At 42.4% G+C, this 17,466-nt stretch overlaps 2 protein-coding genes across 4 annotated transcripts in view; both read left to right on the plus strand.

Moving 5' to 3' along the window:
* The first annotated feature begins 1,448 nt into the window (after window positions 1-1,448).
* Window positions 1,449-13,875, plus strand: TMEM35A (transmembrane protein 35A). The gene is made up of 2 exons (XM_007094076.3): window positions 1,449-1,678; window positions 12,077-13,875. Exons 1-2 carry the CDS (start codon window positions 1,559-1,561, stop codon window positions 12,482-12,484), a joined length of 528 nt encoding a protein of 175 aa, XP_007094138.1. The 5' UTR covers window positions 1,449-1,558; the 3' UTR covers window positions 12,485-13,875.
* Window positions 13,876-15,901: 2,026 nt separating this feature from the next.
* The window catches only part of CENPI (centromere protein I), an 80,963-nt gene continuing 79,398 nt past the window's right edge, over window positions 15,902-17,466 (plus strand). For all 3 annotated transcript variants that reach the window (XM_042975065.1, XM_042975066.1, XM_015542899.2), the window contains exon 1: window positions 15,902-17,291. In XM_042975065.1, the coding sequence (XP_042830999.1) occupies window positions 16,961-17,291 (331 nt within the window). In that variant the 5' untranslated portion in view covers window positions 15,902-16,960. The remainder of the gene's footprint in view (window positions 17,292-17,466) is intronic.

Consider the following 17,466-nt stretch of genomic DNA (forward strand, 5'->3'; position numbering starts at 1 on the left):
CCTAAACTAACTGTGGAGTAGATTAGGAAAGCAAAAGAAGCAAAAAAGGAGCTACATCATTATATGTTAGACACTGTGTTAGGCAATTTACTTATATCAAATTCTCATAACAAACCTTTGAGGCAGAATTTTCACAGACATTTTATAAATATGGAAATGGGAGGCTTGGGGAAGTTGGGAGATTTATCCAAGTTCACAAAGTTAGTTAGTTGCAGAGGTGGCATTTAAACCCTGGACCTTCTGGACCTGACTCTAGATTATTAATGAACACTGCCTCATCAAAAGGGTGTGTGTGGGGTGGGGAGCTTATACCTAGCTTACAGTGTTGCTGTAAAGACTGAATGAGTTGGGGCACCTGGGTGTCTCAGTCGGTGAAGCCTCCAACTCTTGATCTCAACTCAGGTCATGATCCCACAGTTCACAGTTCGTGGCATGATCCCATGGTTTGTGGGATTGAGCAATGCGTCAGGCTCTGCACTGACAGAACAGAGCCTGCTTGGAATTCTCTCTCTCTCTCTCTCTCTCTCTCTCTTTCTCTAAATAAATAAATAAATAAATAAATAAATAAATAAATAAAAAGACTGAATGAGTTAATACAAGTAAAGGGCAGTGTCTAGCACTTAGTAAACAGTCAACAAACATTGGTTATTGGTACAGGAAATCAGAGGATGGAGAAACGATATCCAGCTGGGAATGGATCAGGAAAGGCTTTCCAGAGGAGGTGACATTGAGGAAAAGGTTGAATGTTAATGAAGAGTGATGGAATAGGGAGAGGTGGGAAAGCTCAGGTTTATGGGGCCATGAGTAGATAGGAGATAAGGGGTGGCATGGGAGCTATTGGGAGATAAACCTCCAAAGAGAGGCAGGGGTCAAAATGTGGAGGGCCTCAAATGCCTAATTTAAAACCCTGGAGTTAACCACTGGGCAATGGGAGCCATTAAAAGTTTTTGAGGAAGAGAAAGATAAAGCGTTCTTCAGCAGCAATGGAGCTGGAAACTTTGCAGTTTTATCCTTGAATGTTACCCACTGCAGAAACCAGCAAACTGAGGACTAATGTTTTCGACTGAAGGAAAGGAAAAGGGGAGGGAAGGAGGGAGGTTGAAAAATGAGAGTGGAGTGAATTAACTAGAGGACTGTAGAAATGAAAAGTGCTCCCGGTGGGAAGTGGTGGAAAGGAGGTCTTCCCCTGATTCCTCATTCCGGAGACATCCCAGGGACTGAACTCGAACCATAACCTACCTTTTCCCAATTTTACGACTTCCCCATTTTAAGTTTCCACCTCCGTGGAGGGCTCCATTTAACTTCTAGACTGTGCTTTTGGCCAGTGAGGAGTAAGCGTAGGGCATTAGGACCCAGCGATTGTTGTAGTGAGAGAGGTTGAATCTCAATCTCTCAATTTTTCTCCCGAGCTCCCTCCTCTTCCTTTGTCATTCTAGCTGCCTGCTGCCTCCGCAGCGTCCCTCTAGCTTTCCTTCCCTCTAGCTCTCCCTGTGCTGTCTGCGCCTTAGACAGGGTGCGCAAAGCCGAAGGATTGGTTGGGACCTGCCTTGATAACCCCATGGCGTCCCCCAGAACCGTAACTGTCGTGGCCCTCTCAGTGGCCCTGGGACTCTTCTTTGTTTTCATGGGAACTATCAAGTTGACCCCCAGGCTCAGCAAGGATGCCTACAGTGAGATGGTAAGTGAAACAAATGGGTGATGAGGGACGCACCCCCGAGGGATTGCGAGTACCTCTCCCCTTCTTTTCTTCCCCGTCCGTGGTCCCACCTACTTCACCCCTACCCCCACCCCGGACCATCCCTTCTCCCCAACAACTTTGCAGCTCTGAAGGAGCATCTGGGCAAGAGCGATGTGGGCTATGCCAGGAGCAACTGTTTTGGAGCTACTGAACACCAGTTGGGGGAGGGGTTGCCTAGCGAGTACACCTCCACCTCCAAATAAACCAGAAGGCTGAGACCTGCGTAGCACCTGTCATTGGCAGGAACCCTTCCCTCGTTCTAGCACACCCAAAGTGTGGGCAACCAGTCTGCAAGTCTGATTCCTTCCCCTGGAGCTAGGAGTTTAGCAAGCTGGAGAGTTTATTCATCTTCGGGAAGAACAAAGGGGAAGGAGGGAAACAGCTGGAGGAGAAAGGGCTACTAAAACTGGTGATTTTTTTAGGGGCAGGAAAGGTATTCCTCATTCCAGGAGGAGAACTGATCCCCTAGCCCCCTGGGTGTGTTGTGTCTGTATGCTTGAAACAAAGCAGTCTTGGCCCAAATAAAGGTCAGTGAGCACCTGCTTCCTCCCTTTCACTCAAGGGAGACCTGGATGTTTTGTTGTGTTGTGTTGTGTTGTGTTGTGTTGTGTTGTGTTGTGTTTGTGGGCTAATCTTCAAAATATGCAAAGTCTGCCTCTTCGCTCCTGCGAAATAATCCATAATCCCCATCTTGCCCTGTGGATGCTCAGGGCCAGGTCCTCTGCAGGTTTTCCCTTCTGCAGAGTTGGAATCACCAAAGGTGACTGGTCAAAACATTTCCTCTGCAACCTGGGGGCTGGGCTGCTCTCCCTAGTTGGGCATGAAGAGGACTTGTTCCTATGCTGTAGAGTGCTAGGGGATGGCAGGGGATGTTTCCAGCACTTTCGGTCTCTCGCCTCTCCCCGTCACTTTGCCTCTTCATTTACCTGCCCCAGCTGAAGAGAACCTGTTTCTCACTGCCTTTGCCATACTGCCAGTAATGGGAGGGAACCCATTACTGAGCTCTCAAGGTCAAGAAGGAAAGGAGCTTAGGGGAGGAACAGGAAGGGAGAGAGAAAAGAGGCAAGAGGGACTCCCCATTAGGACTGAGGCAAGGAGGAATAGCCCCACACGTTGACAGGAATAAATAGCTCTCCTGGAGCCCACTGCGGAGCCTTCCAGGGCTCCTCCATGGGAGCTGCAAATGGATGGAGACTGGCAAATTGTAGATGCTCAGAAAATGTTTGCAGGCAGCTCTGGCTTCTGTGTCAGGGTTTGAGCTGGTGCTTTCCATGTCTCTCTCACCACAGGATCACCCTGAGGTGGGGGAGGGTGGCTGGGACTCAAGGGTCTAGGTCTAGCCCCAGTGGCAAATCCTAATATATTTCTTCTTCTCCCCTCCCCTCCTCCCAGCACGCTTGACCAGATGGAATTGAAATCAGGTCAAAATGAGTATCCAAGGCAGCCTGCACTGGGGAGGGCCAGGGAGGTGGGGTAGCAGAAGCCACCAAAGGCAGAGGGACAGGGTGGGAGGGACATGCCACTATATTTTTGTCTTGGTGGTAGTAGTTTGGTGTTAGATTATAAATACGTGAATATGCTCTTGCTTTTCTTTACTTTTCATATGTACAGATATTTCTATGTTTGTGTGTGCACCTTAGGTATTTTTGAGCTTTCCCTTTCCTCAGGACATAGTACGCTTCTTCAGTATACTCCCTGTCCCCCAGGCCCTCCTCAGCTGTTTTAGAGCCCCCTCCCCCAAGCTGCACCCTAAGTACAATGTTAGGCTCTGCAGGCAATCCAACTAAGATGGAGTCACCCAGGAAGCTTCCTGCCAGCTTGGCAGGAGTTCCTGAGGAGGACCAGTCACCAATGGGTTTATAGTAGGTTTCTTCCTAGGGGGTCAAGCTGTTTATTGCAGTCTAATGAAAATCAGAAGAAACCAATATCAAATTTTCATATCATATAAAGGAACATATTTAAATAGGTGTAAGCTAATACAGCAGGACAGAAACATTGTGTGTGTTATGTTGTGTGTGTGTGTGTGTGTGTGTGTACACACAATTCTGTGATTATGTGTTTAGGGGCATCTGGAGGGAATGGAAGAACTGTATCTAGCTGGGAGGTAGACCTCACAGTAGTGTGAAGCTTGAGGAGGATTTTCAGATTGCCTTTTCCAAGGTCCCCTCCTGCATTGAACATTGGGCCCCAGGCTGGAGATGGCTGTCTGGCACAGGGCCCACTGCACCAGTCCTGGGCTGGCCTAGCTTTATTCTTGAATCCATAGGAAATGGGAAAAATTCAATTCTAGTACAAAGAAGGGGCTCAGTTTATATTTGTTGAATGGATGAGCAAATGAATGAATTATTGGAGCATTCTCTTGGCTGGTCACCACCCTTCAGATTTCTCTGGTTGGATCTTGATTATGTAGTACAGGAGCCATTTCTTGCTCTTAGAAGGGCATATGGCCCCTCAGGACCCCAACTCTAGATCAGCTGGGATGATTATTTGGAATTTTCTGTTTTCCATTTAGGAGTGATTCCTCTGCATTGATAGTCATGCATTGCCTGCAGTGGCTTTTCTTACAAGATCTCAAAGTGTGGTAGTTTAAAGATTATCTGTTCTTTAAAACATATCAGTGAGGTAAATTCATTTAATTAGTTATTCTTATTTTACTGATGGATTAAACTGATCCAATATCATAGGGTAAACTGTTGTGGGAGCAGAGATTAGAAACCAAGTCCATGACTCAGTACTCTCAGTAGAGGAGTCATTAATGATCACAACTGCATTTTTGGATGTCAGAACTTACAACTGATTCTTGAAAATACCTGGCACATTCTTGCTTCTTTTTTGTAACAGTGCAACTGCACCAATCCATACTTTTACTTTGAAACCAATTTTTCAAATTTAGAATTTTGGTTTTTTTCTTTTCTGCCACTATTTTTTCCCCTGTTCTAAAACCATTAGTGTTATGCCTACGTGTTGTTCCCTCCATGGAGAATTGTTGCTAAGAACCAAATGGACACATGACTATGAACTTCTTTCCTGTATACTGCAGAAGCCAGGAAATGTTAATGGATGGAGCATAGGCTTTTGGTCAGATAGCTTTGGGCTTGAGTCCTGACATTCTTGGTGTCTCAGTTTCCTCATTTCCTCAACTTTACCTCAGAAAGTTGTTGCAAATATTAATCGAGATTATATATGGAAGCATCTGGTATAGTGTTTACATATAGTGAGTGTTTAAGAAATGCTCTGGGTGAAGTAATGATGATCATGGATTCTACATTATGCAGTGGCTTCCTGACTAATTTGAATGGTCAGTTTAAGGGATTGAAATCAGGCATTTAGAAGAGCAAGATGCTATTTTCATGTGCCCTGGTGAACAGACATTTATGCAATTAGCTAATATTGAAAACTCTACACTTGCTGCCGGGTAATGCACAGTGGATTCCATGCAGAACTTCCAGATGTCTCTCTGAATTGCCCATTTGGTGTGTGTCGCCCAATACCTCCTCCAGATTTAGCAAGTATCATTATAGAGTACTCTAAAGCCCACGTGAATTCAATATGACTGATCACTCCCTTGACTAAATACCTTCATTAATTCACTTGAAATTAGGAGACAACGCTTACAAATGTTGCTAAGCAGTTTCCTGTGCAGTGATGGGGAACAAACAAATGGTTGACTTGCTCTAAATTTGGTATTCACCTCTTTGTAGCAGTGGTTCCATTCTGTAGTCAAAAGGGGCCCCATGTAGAATGGTAAGAAAATGCCAAATTCCTGTCACAATGAAGCCAAGGGATTGTGGCCCTAAGGAAAACAGGGCAAGTCTCTGCTTCTTTGCATCCCCTCATAGGGAAGGTTTGTTGATTTGATTGATTTGCTTATCTTATAGTCAAATGCCCTCCTGTTTGAGCAGTTTATTTAATGTCCTTAGGTAATCTTTTATGCTTCTAATCACCGACATTAACTGCTTTCCAGCTAGGTAATAAGACAGTAATTCACTGATGCCTAGACTGCTCTTTGAGGTGGTACAGTACCTTTATTCTGTCAGAGAGGAAACTGACCCTGAGATGTGAAGTGACTTTACTTAGTTCATACAGCTAGCCATCCCATGCTAAACTACATTGGAGTTTATGCCAAGGAACTTGTGGCCCCTCAATGGCCAACAGCTGTGCTTGTTTCAGAGCTACCTTTCTTGAACAGTTGAAGTCAGATTCTTCTGCCCTAAAATGCAGTTTGGTTAGCAGGACCAGGTTTCCCAGCTTCCTCTTTAGGTATGTACTATATAACAGTGGGAAAGAGAATTGCTTAAAATGTGTTTATCATTCACATGGATATTTGACAATCAAACATGTGATGGCTTTTTATAGCCCTTAGGAAATAATAATTCACATATGGCACTTTTTCCCTACAGAGATGCAGGAAAATCATACTTGAGTCAGTATATTCTGCAGCGGTTATGGTCTAAGACAGCCTTTATTGTTTAAGATAGCAACCAGGCTGAGAATTTTAGCCAAAATATATTTTTGTCAGTGCCCTCTTTGGCTTTCATATAGTTTTTTTCTCTGTAAATTTTAGTGAAGAATAGCATTCTGAAATGTGCACCTAACATAAATGAACCACTCAAGGAATTTTCAGAATACTCCTGTGCAACCAGCACCCATATCAACAAACAGACTGTTACCAGCTCCCCAGAAACCCCCCTTGGGGCTCCTTCCAGCTACTACCTCCCCAAGAGTAATTATTTTCCTGAATTCTAAAAATGTAAGTTAGTTTTACCTGTTTTTGAACTTTATATAAATGGAGGTACACAGTAGATTAGCCATTTTTTTTCTTTTACCTAACTGGCATAAATATACTGAAGTGGACCAAACCACTTGGCCTCTGTTCGCATTTTGTCCTGTTAGCTGCCTTGGACCAGTTATTAATTGAACTTGAAGATGAATGTAATTAGACAGTTTTTTAAAAAATGTTTATTTATTTATTTTGAGAGTGAGAGAGAGAGAGAGCAGGGGAGGGACAGAGAGGAAGGGAGAGAGAGAATCCCAAGCAGGCTCTGCATTGTCAGTGCAGAGCCCGACGTGGGGCTCGAGCTCACAAATTGTGAGATCATGACCCGATCTGAAATCAAGAGTCAGACACTTAAATGACTGAACCACTCTGGTGCTTCGTAATTAGGCAGTTTTGAGCTGTTCAAATTTAATATCGTTAACATGAGATCATGGATCCTGGTGTGTTGTGAATAGTAAATGACAAAAAGAAAAAGAAGTATGACTAAAGAAAGGCTCCATATGTTTTTGACTCATGTCTGAATCATATTTTCTCATACAATAAAAATAGACCTGGGGCACCTGGGTGGCTCAGTCGGTTAGGCGGCTGACTTCGGCTCAGGTCATGATCTTGCGGTCCGTGAGTTCTAGCCCCGCGTCCGGCTCTGTGCTGACAGCTCAGAGCCTGGAGCCTGCTTCATATTCTGTGTCTCCCTCTCTCTGACCCTCCCCTGTTCATGCTCTGTCTCTCCCTGTCTCGAAAATAAATAAACGTTAAAAAAAAATTAAAAAAAATAGACCTGTTTGATTCATTTTTATTATCATTAAAATAATCACTGTGGCTTACAAACACATGGTCTTCTCATTGTGTGGTTCATTAATAATGAAATGTGTGTTTGTGGCCCTTGGTTGATGCCATGATGCTATGATTTTTTATTAAATCTCCAAACTGCACATTTAATTTATAAAAAGGGGAAACCCAGATAATAAAATACTTAATAATTTTCTCCAAGCAACTTAGGGGCAAAACTAAAATTGAAATTTAGCTTATCTTAAGAATCTCAGCCCAAGGATATTGCTGGATGCTTCCCATTGAAGGGATTTGAAACATTTGACTAAACACTCCTCTTTTCTTGCTTCCTTGCCCTATAAGGAAACTATGGTTACAGGGTCTAGGTCATTGCAATGGAAAGAAAACAGATCTAACAAAGTGATCTGTGAGAGCCTTTTGGGAGAGTGACTAGGTCAACTCTCTTTATTCTTACTATCAGAACAATTAAAGTCTTTAGAGATCTAGTTACTATAATAGACTCAAGACATGTGACCCTTCTATTGTTAGAACTGAAGTGGCCCAGACCAAACATTGATGGGGCTAACAATAGTAGGATTCTTTTGATGTCTCCATCCTACTCCACAGGAGAAAGAATAAAGGGCTTCCTATAATGTCAAGACCCCACCCAAGCTGAGTCCCATCTCTAACAAATTAAACACTCCCTGTCTAGAGTCCTGGAGAATAGGTGCTATCTGTACCTACTCAGCTTTGAACTAAAGATTTGATGAAATGGCTTATGGTCTTGCAGTTTCCTCTGTAGGAAAGAAGGGAAATAAACAGGCAATAGCCTCATAAAAGATCCACAGCTGTTGTTTAAGAAGTTAGATAAACAACTGAAAAAGTAATAAGGAGTTACAGCAAATGTAAAGAAAAAAAGGTCACTATGGGTGCCCGGGTGACTGCGGCTCAGGTCATGATCTCATGGTTCGTGAGTTCCAGCCCCGTGTCGGGCTCTGTGCTGACAGCTCAGAGCCTGGAGCCTGCTTCAGATTCTGTGGCTCCCTCTCTCCCTGCCCCTCCCCCGCTCGTGCTCTGTCTCCATCTCTCAGAAATAAACGTTAAAAAAAAAAAAGAAAAAAAAAGGTCGCTGAAGTCTTAGGAACTTTATTTAAAGACCTGGAATTTGGCCGAATGCTACAGATTCCACTCTGGTATAGTTAAGAATCTATTATTGAATGATGGGTGGTTAGCCTTAGCCAAAACAGGACCATTTCCAGAAGCCACTCAGCCAGCATCTGAAAGTCTTGGCTCTGAACTTGACTGTAAGAAATTCTTCTTATCTCCTGCATTCATCTTGTCAGAAGCTTACATTTGGGATTAGGAACTGCCTTTTGGGAAGCTTTGTGTTGTTAATTAGAAATGGTCCTTAAAAGTGTTAAGGAAGCCTCGTGGGTTTAGATTTCTTTCCTTAATGTTGCCCTGCTATTGTCACCAGAGTGCAGAGTGGAAAGAGTTGGCAGGTGGCATCTAGTTTAACAGCAAGAGGAAACAGGCATACTTTTCCCCACCACCAGGTGCCCTAACCCTCATCTATGCTCTCTGCTCCATTTGGGTCTGGCTCAGTTCAGCCCAGGGTTTTCCACTGTGTACTGGTGAACCTCTCCCCTAATTTCTGTCAAAATCCCTGATTAACCGAAAATGGGATGAGGGAGGAAGAATGTCTAACTTGCTGTGTTTCTTTATATGCTCAGGGACAGGGTGAGGTGAAATGTTAAACACAGGATCTGACAGGGCCAGGATTAGGAAGAGGTAAGTGAGGCAGAGCTGTGCAAGTGCTGACTTGGATCCTGCCTTTACTTAAAGTTTTGATATTTTGTTCTTTACAGATATTATCTACCTTAATCAAGAAGTGTTTTTGGTGCCCTCTTAAATTTTGCATTCAAGGCAAATAGCCTTGCTCATTTCACTTTAATCTTAACCCTGGCCAGGAAAATGAGGCTCAGAGAGGTAAAATAATTTGCCTATGGACACCCAAGTAGAAAGCGACAGAGATGGGATTTAAAGGCAAGTCTGTTTGAATCAAAACCCATGGGGTTTTTTCCACTGAACTGTTGGTCTTTTAACAGTCCTCATAGAGGATTATCTTGTGCCACTCATGATAATTAATCCATGAAATAAGGTGTATTCACTTACCCAGAAGTGAGAGAAATGACTTAACATTTGTTCCAAACCTAGATTGTGTGAACATATTCTAAGTGCCAGATGCTTCTAAGAGGTCAAGTTGGCTTTCTTCCTGATTCTTATAATCCTTGCCTTGCATCTGGAACTTTTGATTATTCTCTTCTTGAAAACCTTGGCCCCCATGACCTTGTCTTTTGGCTTTCTCCATACTTTCTGACTACACTCTCTTCTGTCTACTTTGTGGACTCTCTTCCTTTTTCCATTTCTTAAACATCTGTCACACAATTTTCCCTACTGAATACATTCTACCTGGGATACTGATGACTATCCATTCTGTATCTTTACCCCAGATCTCTCATACTGAGCTGCCTACCAGACATCCCCACTTAGATGTCTTAGAGATACTTCAACTAAAAAAAAACCCAAATTGAGTCCCTTATTCCTTCCTACCACTTGCCCCACCCCCAACTTGTTCTTCCAGATGCATCCCCAAACTTGGAGAATGGTAACACTCTTCTATGCAGGTACCCAATCCAGAGAACAGAGAATCTTTCTTGACGTATCCCTTTCCCTCAGTGTCCACATCCAATATGACACCAAATTCTGTTGATTTTGCATTAAAAGTATCCTTGACTGTCCCCTCCCTCTCTCCTTACTGTCATTACCCTACTCTTACTTGGTTTCCTTGCTTCCAAGCATACCTCTCCCAATCCATCCTCCACATTATTTCCAAAGGGACCTTTCTCAAAAGCAAATTATGTTACACCTCCTGGCTTATAGGATAAAGTCCACCTCTCCAACACAACATATATAGTTCTCCATGATCTCACGGTGACACATATATAGACATATATAAAAGGATATATATAGTTTTCATGATCCATTATTCATATCTATCTCCCCTGTCTCATGTCTTACTCTGACCTCTCCCTCCTCCAACCTATGCTGAACTGGGGCAGTGTTTGAAACACACACGTCTGTTTTGTGCTTCAGGGCCTTTGCTCGTCCATTTTCCTGTGCCCGCAGTGAGCTTCCCTTGTTGATATTGCAAACACCTGCTCTTCCTTTAATATTCCACTCTAGCTTTTCTCAGTTTCCATCTAGGGAGACTTGACCACTCTGGCTTGCCTCTACTCTATCCACTATATGATATTATTCAGCACCCATTACACTTTATTGCACTTCTGTATTTACATTACTTTTCATCATATAAACTCAAGCTTCAGGAAGGCAGGGCCTTTGAATGATTGACATCTGTATCCAAAGTACCTAGTACAGTGCCTAGCACAAGGAGGCACTAATAAATGTTGAATGAATTAATGGACACTTACTAAAAACAAAGCAGTGGGCCCACCTAGTAAGACATTTGATGAAATCTCATTGATTTACTAAAAAATGAGGATCAGGCCAATCTGAATACAGTGAAAAATATTACTCTAAGGTCAATATAATCTTATTGCTTTGTAATGTATCCAGTGACTCCCTTCTCTGTTCTATGGTGTCTCACTTTGGGCTATAATTAGACCTTGTACAGGCTTCTATCATGTGCTGTTAACCACACTGCTCTTTACTGGTGTTTTATGTATCTATTTCCTGCTACTAGACCAAGAGCTTCTTGTCCCTGTTTTATTTACCTCCTTATCTCCATAGCATAATCCATGGTAGGTGTTTAATAAATATTTGTTGAATTAAAATTAATGAACTTGCACCAGGCTAATCAAAGTAGTGTCTTGTAAAGGCCTAAAGATTTATCTCAATGGCCATGAGAATGATTTTTATCTTACTATATTTTAAAGATATATAAGGGTCTAGTATTTGCATACATTTGTATTTTTCTATTCACATAGCACTCACTTTTTAATTTTTACAGATTACACAGATATAAACTCTAGCTCAGTTTTTGTCTGACTTATCAGATTCCAAATTAGGGAAGTCTAAATTAGTGAAGCTTTACCATAATGTGCCTTGCCTTGTTTCATTTTGGTTGGTATTCATATTCAACTGGGTTTGGATGAGGCAAGTGCTAGAAAATGTAGATATGGCTAATCCATACCAGATTTTATGGGCCCGATAAAATTTCTTTTATTTATTTTTTAAATGTTTATTTGTTTGTTTGTTTGTTTGTTTATTTATTTATTTATTTATTTTGAGAGAGAGATAGAGCACAAGCAGGAGGGGCAGAGGGAAAGGGAGAGAGAATCCCAAGCAGGCTCCATGCTGTCAGCACAGAGCCCGATGAGGGGCTTGTTCTCAAGAACCAAGAGATCATGAACTGAGCTGGAATCAAGAGTTGGATGCTTAATTGGCTGAGCCACCTGGGCATCCCTAAGTTTTTTTAAAATGCTTTTAGTGTTGTTTATGATTTATAATCAGAAAGTAATTTCTAACAATAAAGCCAAATTCTCTTTTGTGCTGTTACTAAGGTTCAGATCACAGGGTCCTCAGAAGATTTCTTGCTTTTTTCTCATCTTAATTACAAGATTTTACTTAGGGGCCACAGTAAAAAAAAATTGGGACCTAGTGGGGACATAGAAAGGGAATGGTGGGGAAGGAAGATCTTGCTTGTGCTTTCTTCATTCTAATGTTAAAATCATGGTTAATGTGGCATTCCTTATGGTATTTCACTCTAGAAACGTGCTTACAAGAGCTATGTCCGAGCCCTCCCTCTGCTGAAGAAAATGGGGATCAATTCCATTCTCCTCCGCAAAAGCATTGGTGCTCTTGAGGTGGCCTGTGGCATTGTCATGACCCTTGTGCCTGGGCGTCCCAAAGATGTGGCCAACTTCTTCCTACTCTTGCTCGTGTTGGCTGTGCTCTTCTTCCATCAGCTAGTTGGTGATCCTCTCAAACGCTACGCCCATGCTCTGGTGTTTGGAATCCTGCTCACCTGCCGCCTGTTGATTGCTCGCAAGCCAGAAGACCGGTCTTCTGAGAAGAAGCCCTCACCACCACCAGGGCAAGCAGGGAATTCCGGGAATGCAGAGGAGCAGCCCTCCTTATATGAGAAGGCCCCTCAGGGCAAAATGAAGTTATCATAGGAAAGCAAAAGTGCAAAAAGTGGACCTTCCAGGCAGTTGCCTCCATTACACCCAGGAAGATGTCAGTGTGTGTTTTTCATTTGATTTATCTTGAGGGAAAGGAAAAAATATAATCTGCAAGTTAATGGCCCTATTGGCTTGTGTACACCTATACCCTAAAATGACCTCCCCACATAGACATAGTGCACCACCTTTAATCACTCCGGGGAAATTCTCACATCTTGCTGCATGCACATGTATATGGCTAACTATTGAAGTGTATTTGTGAGATGGACTCCAGCAAGCATGTGACTGTAAGATTATATGTGGGAAAATGTATTTACTGTGTGTGTGTGCGTGTGTGTGTGTGTGTGTGTGCATGCATGCAGGTCAGGTGCGAGGAGAAGGTTCTGATCTTAAACTAATCCTGCACAGGTATCCTTCCCTTTATAGACTGATTCTAGTAAGGGCAGAATAAAATAAACCTCCTATAAAGAGAATCCTACTTACTTCTGGTATAAATCAAGTGATATGTTTCTGTGGGATGAGGGAATTTTTCTCAATAGATTAAGCTGAGAACCAATTTATCACTTTAGGAAAAAGTTCCTTCAATTTGAGACACTGCGTTATACTGATTAGCCTCCACTGTAACAGTTGTTGAAATTTTAAATACTCTATATTCAGTTTAATTAAAAGAAGGGATATATGCAGTCCGTACATAATCTAATTCTTCAAGTGATAAAATTGGAAGTTTCACCTTTCCTTTGCCCCAATCCAACCTACTAATCTCCTTTACTCACAGTTTGAAACTGACACAGTAACTTGTCACCAGACCTCTTTTTTGGATTTTCTTAAGCCAAAAGCTGTCTCACTTCCTACTATTCTCAGCAGCTAACCAGGATTTGGCAGCTGCTCCACTGTTGCAGTTGAGGGAGCAGGGATTAGTCCTGTTAGAATTCTGTGAATCTCAAACTCTAGCTGTTCTCTTAAATCATCTGAAACTTGACAGAGGAGCCGTAACCAGTGTTTCCCTTCCAGACTCACTACTCCTATTGAATCTTCACTGAACTTTGCAAGTGTAAGCAGAGATCCAAGTTACTCCCATGGTTGTCTCCTCTACACCTCTTTATCAATTCTGATGGGTGGAGTTTATCTGGGGGAAGGACATTTGATATGGGTTAGTTGGATTGAGCAGTATGAAACATTGCTTTCTTCATTCCATACTGCTGTTTCTCCTTGTTAGATGTACTTTGATGGTTTTAATATTATTGTGCCAGGGATGGGGAGAGGGGTGGGGGTGTTGTGTGTGTGGGGAGTACAAATTATTGTATTTTCTTCAGTGTCATTGTTCTTGTTAATTGATACCTCTGTCTTATTTCTCTCATTCTTTCAAAATAAAAATTTTTGAAATTTGGAGGAAACTGCCTGGACAAATAATGAAAATCTGGGAAGAAAGGGTCATATCAAGCGATTCAGGCTCTTTTATTTCTGATTCTGGATAAGGGAGAAGAAAGAGAAGGAGAAGTATAATCACTTAATATACTAACGAGGTTACCAACTTTCCAGTCTCATTTTAAGTTTTCCCACAATTTTGTGATGTCAGCATATAAAACAGAAAGCCATAGAATTAGGATCAATACAATTTTCAGGTTTTTGGAGTTCTGTTTCACTAGATGATGCCAAGGGAAGGTGGAAGAGTGATTTCAGAGAAAATTGCAGGTATATTAAATAAAGGTGAACCAGTGTTCTCTCACTGTGTGTGTCCACAAAGTGGCACAAATTCCAATGCCACAGACCTGTCATATTAGTAAAGTTATTTCACCACTCAGAGCCCCAGTTTCACCATCTACAAAAGGGAAGGGGATTGAAGGTTTAAAATCCCTTCCGATTCACATTTGGGTCTATGAAATCATTAAAAGTATGAAAAATGACTCTTGAGAAATTTTCAGTTTTACTAGATAGGAGCAGCTGTCATAGCAAATATCAAACATTCAATTCTTATGCATGATTAAACAACAGTTCATGAAAGTACTCCGAAAATCATATGAGATGCAGTCAATAGTAATTTCTGTGTCATCTTTCCAAAATATATCAACTTAATCTTTGATTCTTCATTTCCTAAGATTTCAGTTTTCTCCTACAGTTTTGCCTACAGTTTATGGGTATGCTTTGGCCTCAAAAAAAAATCGGTGAGAGCCATTCAGTTTACCTTTCCTAATTCCTACTCTAGTTAAGAGATTATACTAGGGACTAAACTCAGGTCTCAGACTAAGGCCATGTTGCTGTTTTAGCCAGTTTCTTTAAAATTCACTGATTCCCCAAAGTTAGAAATCTTTACGTGTTGCCTGGCGGGTTACGTGCAAGGTGCCACACCTACCTGAGGACACAGGTTTCTAGCAAACCCTGGAAGATACGGCTGCCCAACCTCGGTATAAAGAGGGCAGATCCAGCTGCCCTTTCTTCCCACCCCCTTGCTTCACCTGGGAAAAGCGACAGCTTCATAACCTAAGTCTCTTGTACAGCAAGGGAGAAGCAGCCTTTATTGCTAAGTTTGCAGTTTCATATTTTTCTACAAAGTCCCGACATTGGGGTCAATCTGGGCAAAATGATCACTATAACTGAATTGCTCTTGTTAAATTCAGGAATCGAGACACTAGTTGTCGGGTTTCAAGCAAAATAACAAAGGCAAACATTATTAAGACAGCGGGAGCTCTAGACATCAGCTAGCTCCGGCAGCTACGGCCAATCAGCTAGCTCTGGCAGCAACGGCCCACACGCCCCCCTGCCCGGGGCGGGCGGGGGAGCGGCTCTCCGGAATTGGGTCTGCGTCAACCCGCTCACGGCCTCGCGTCCTTGAGTTGAAACGCAACCAATCAGGCTTCAGCAAAGCGCGCCTCTCTGCCTGGCCGCGGACTGGGTCTCCGCAGAAGCGCATGCGCGGGGCGGGGTCCATTTATTTGAATCTAGGAGGCGGTGTTTGAATTCCGGAGGCTTTGAAGAAGGAGTGTGTTAGGTGAGGTACTTTTTCTTTTTCTTTTTCTTTTTCTTTTTCTTTTTCTTTTTCTTTTTCTTTTTCTTTTTCTTTTTCTTTTTCTTTTTCTTTTTCTTTTTCTTTTTCTTTTTCTTTTTCTTTTTCTTTTTCAAGAGAGACAGAACGTGAGTAGGGGAGAGGCAGAGAGAGAGTGGGAGGCATCGAATTGGAAGCAGGCTCCAGGCTCTGAGCTGTCAGCACAGAGCCCGACACGGGGCTCGAACAGGTGAGGTACTTTTAAAGGCTGCGCGAAATGGGGGCCCTCAGAGCGGAGGGAATCTCCTGATTTCTGAGCAGGACTCTCCTACAAGGTGTGGCTGGGGTCGGATTTTTCCCCAGCCCAGGTATCTGTCTAGTGGGTGAGTCACCATGGCCAAGTCCGCTCTCTGCTGGGGCAGGCTGTGAAGGGGCGGGTTCATGGGAAGCGATGATGGGACGGTTCAACTGGATGGGTTCAGAAGCTGCTATCCCTCCCTTCTTTTCTAGTACCCTAGGAAACTACTCAGAATCTGGAACTTCCCATTGGCTTAGATACACGTATTGCTCTCCTGCTCCGGCCTCATATGTTGTAGGGAGGTGGGATTGAGTAACTGTCTTTCCGACCATTTCCTTAGTTTTTCCTATTTGAGGCCAAAACTTAAAAGGCATTCTGGGATCCTCTCTTAGCTTTTCTTTCCCTACATCCAGTTCTTTTATCACGGCCTTGCCCAGTCCATCTCCAAAACATATCAGTCATTTTCTACCTCTTCCACCTCTGTTTTAGGCCTAGTTCAGACTACAGTCATATGTCTTCTGGACTTCTGCAAGACTTTTAAAAATTGGTCTGTTTTCACTCCTTGATCCCCTAACATTCTTTTCTCCACACTGCAGCTGAAACGGTCTTACAACAAATCAGATGGTATCACTCCCCTCTTTCACACTCCTCCCTACGCTACCCCCATAAGTTTCATTAGGGTAGAGACCTTGACTGTTTTGTTATCTTATCCCTGGTAACTAGAACTGTGCTTTGGATATAGTTGATCAACAATTATTTATGGAATAAATGAGTTCATGGGGAATAATTCTGTTGTGAGAATCCTTAGTTTGGTCACCAGTTTGACTTTTGAACTGTGCAGTTTTAACTTAGCACTCACAAAGTGGTGAGCATAAAATATTAAAAGCAAAATCAAGGAGGGTGGAGAAATATAGGAGTGAGTGGAGAAAGTGAGATTGAATGTATAAGATGGAATAGTTTTGGACTTATTGTGTGATGGAGCCATTTTAAGAGAGCTTGCTATGTTGCTTGTGTTCTTTTTTTCCACAATAAGTCAAGTTCAACTGGTAAATGTTACCTTGGAGAGTTGTTTCTCCCTATTCCTATTTAGGTCAAGGGCTTTCTGTGCAAGTTAACCTATAGACTTTGTTGCCAGGATTGTTGTCAGGTATTTTGTGTGTATGCTGCTTGTGTGATAGTTATCGTGTACTGAATGTTTGGGAATACAAGGCAGATATGGTTCCTGTCTTTGTGGAGTAAAAAGGGATGGTTTGCCTGTTTAATGGTAACTTCACACTTGTTTCTGTATAGAACATGTGCAATAATGTCACCTCAAAAGAGAGTTAAGGACTCTAAGGCACAAAAGAGGACTTCACAAGATAGTGATAGTTATAAGACTAATCTCTTGGCCTTGAAAGAAGAGGACCTAAATGACTCAAAGTGCAGCTTAAAACAAGGACAAAACGATCCAGTGAAAGATTATGGACATGCTGATGATGAAGCAGAAGATGCTCTGAAAAGAGCAGTGAGATACTTTGAGAAAGGTAAGACAGATAATTTTTCTTATGAAAGTTCTATTTCTGTAAAAAAATATCCTACGCCTTTTACTTATGGATTTTAATTTTTTAAATTTTTTTTAACTTTATTTATTTTGAGAGAGAGAGAGAAAGCATGAGCGGGGGAGGCGCAGAGAGAGAGAGGGGGAGAGAGAGAGAGAGT

Source organism: Panthera tigris, chromosome X (assembly GCF_018350195.1).
Source record: "Panthera tigris isolate Pti1 chromosome X, P.tigris_Pti1_mat1.1, whole genome shotgun sequence".
Classification (NCBI taxonomy): Eukaryota; Metazoa; Chordata; class Mammalia; order Carnivora; family Felidae; genus Panthera; species Panthera tigris.

Bases quoted from the DNA above. Each gene is read 5' to 3' on its own strand.
- TMEM35A (XM_007094076.3), top strand. From the start codon at position 1,559: ATGGCGTCCCCCAGAACCGTAACTGTCGTGGCCCTCTCAGTGGCCCTG. The intron at 1,679-12,076 runs GTAAGTGAAACA...ATTTCACTCTAG, and splicing joins AGGATGCCTACAGTGAGATG to AAACGTGCTTACAAGAGCTA.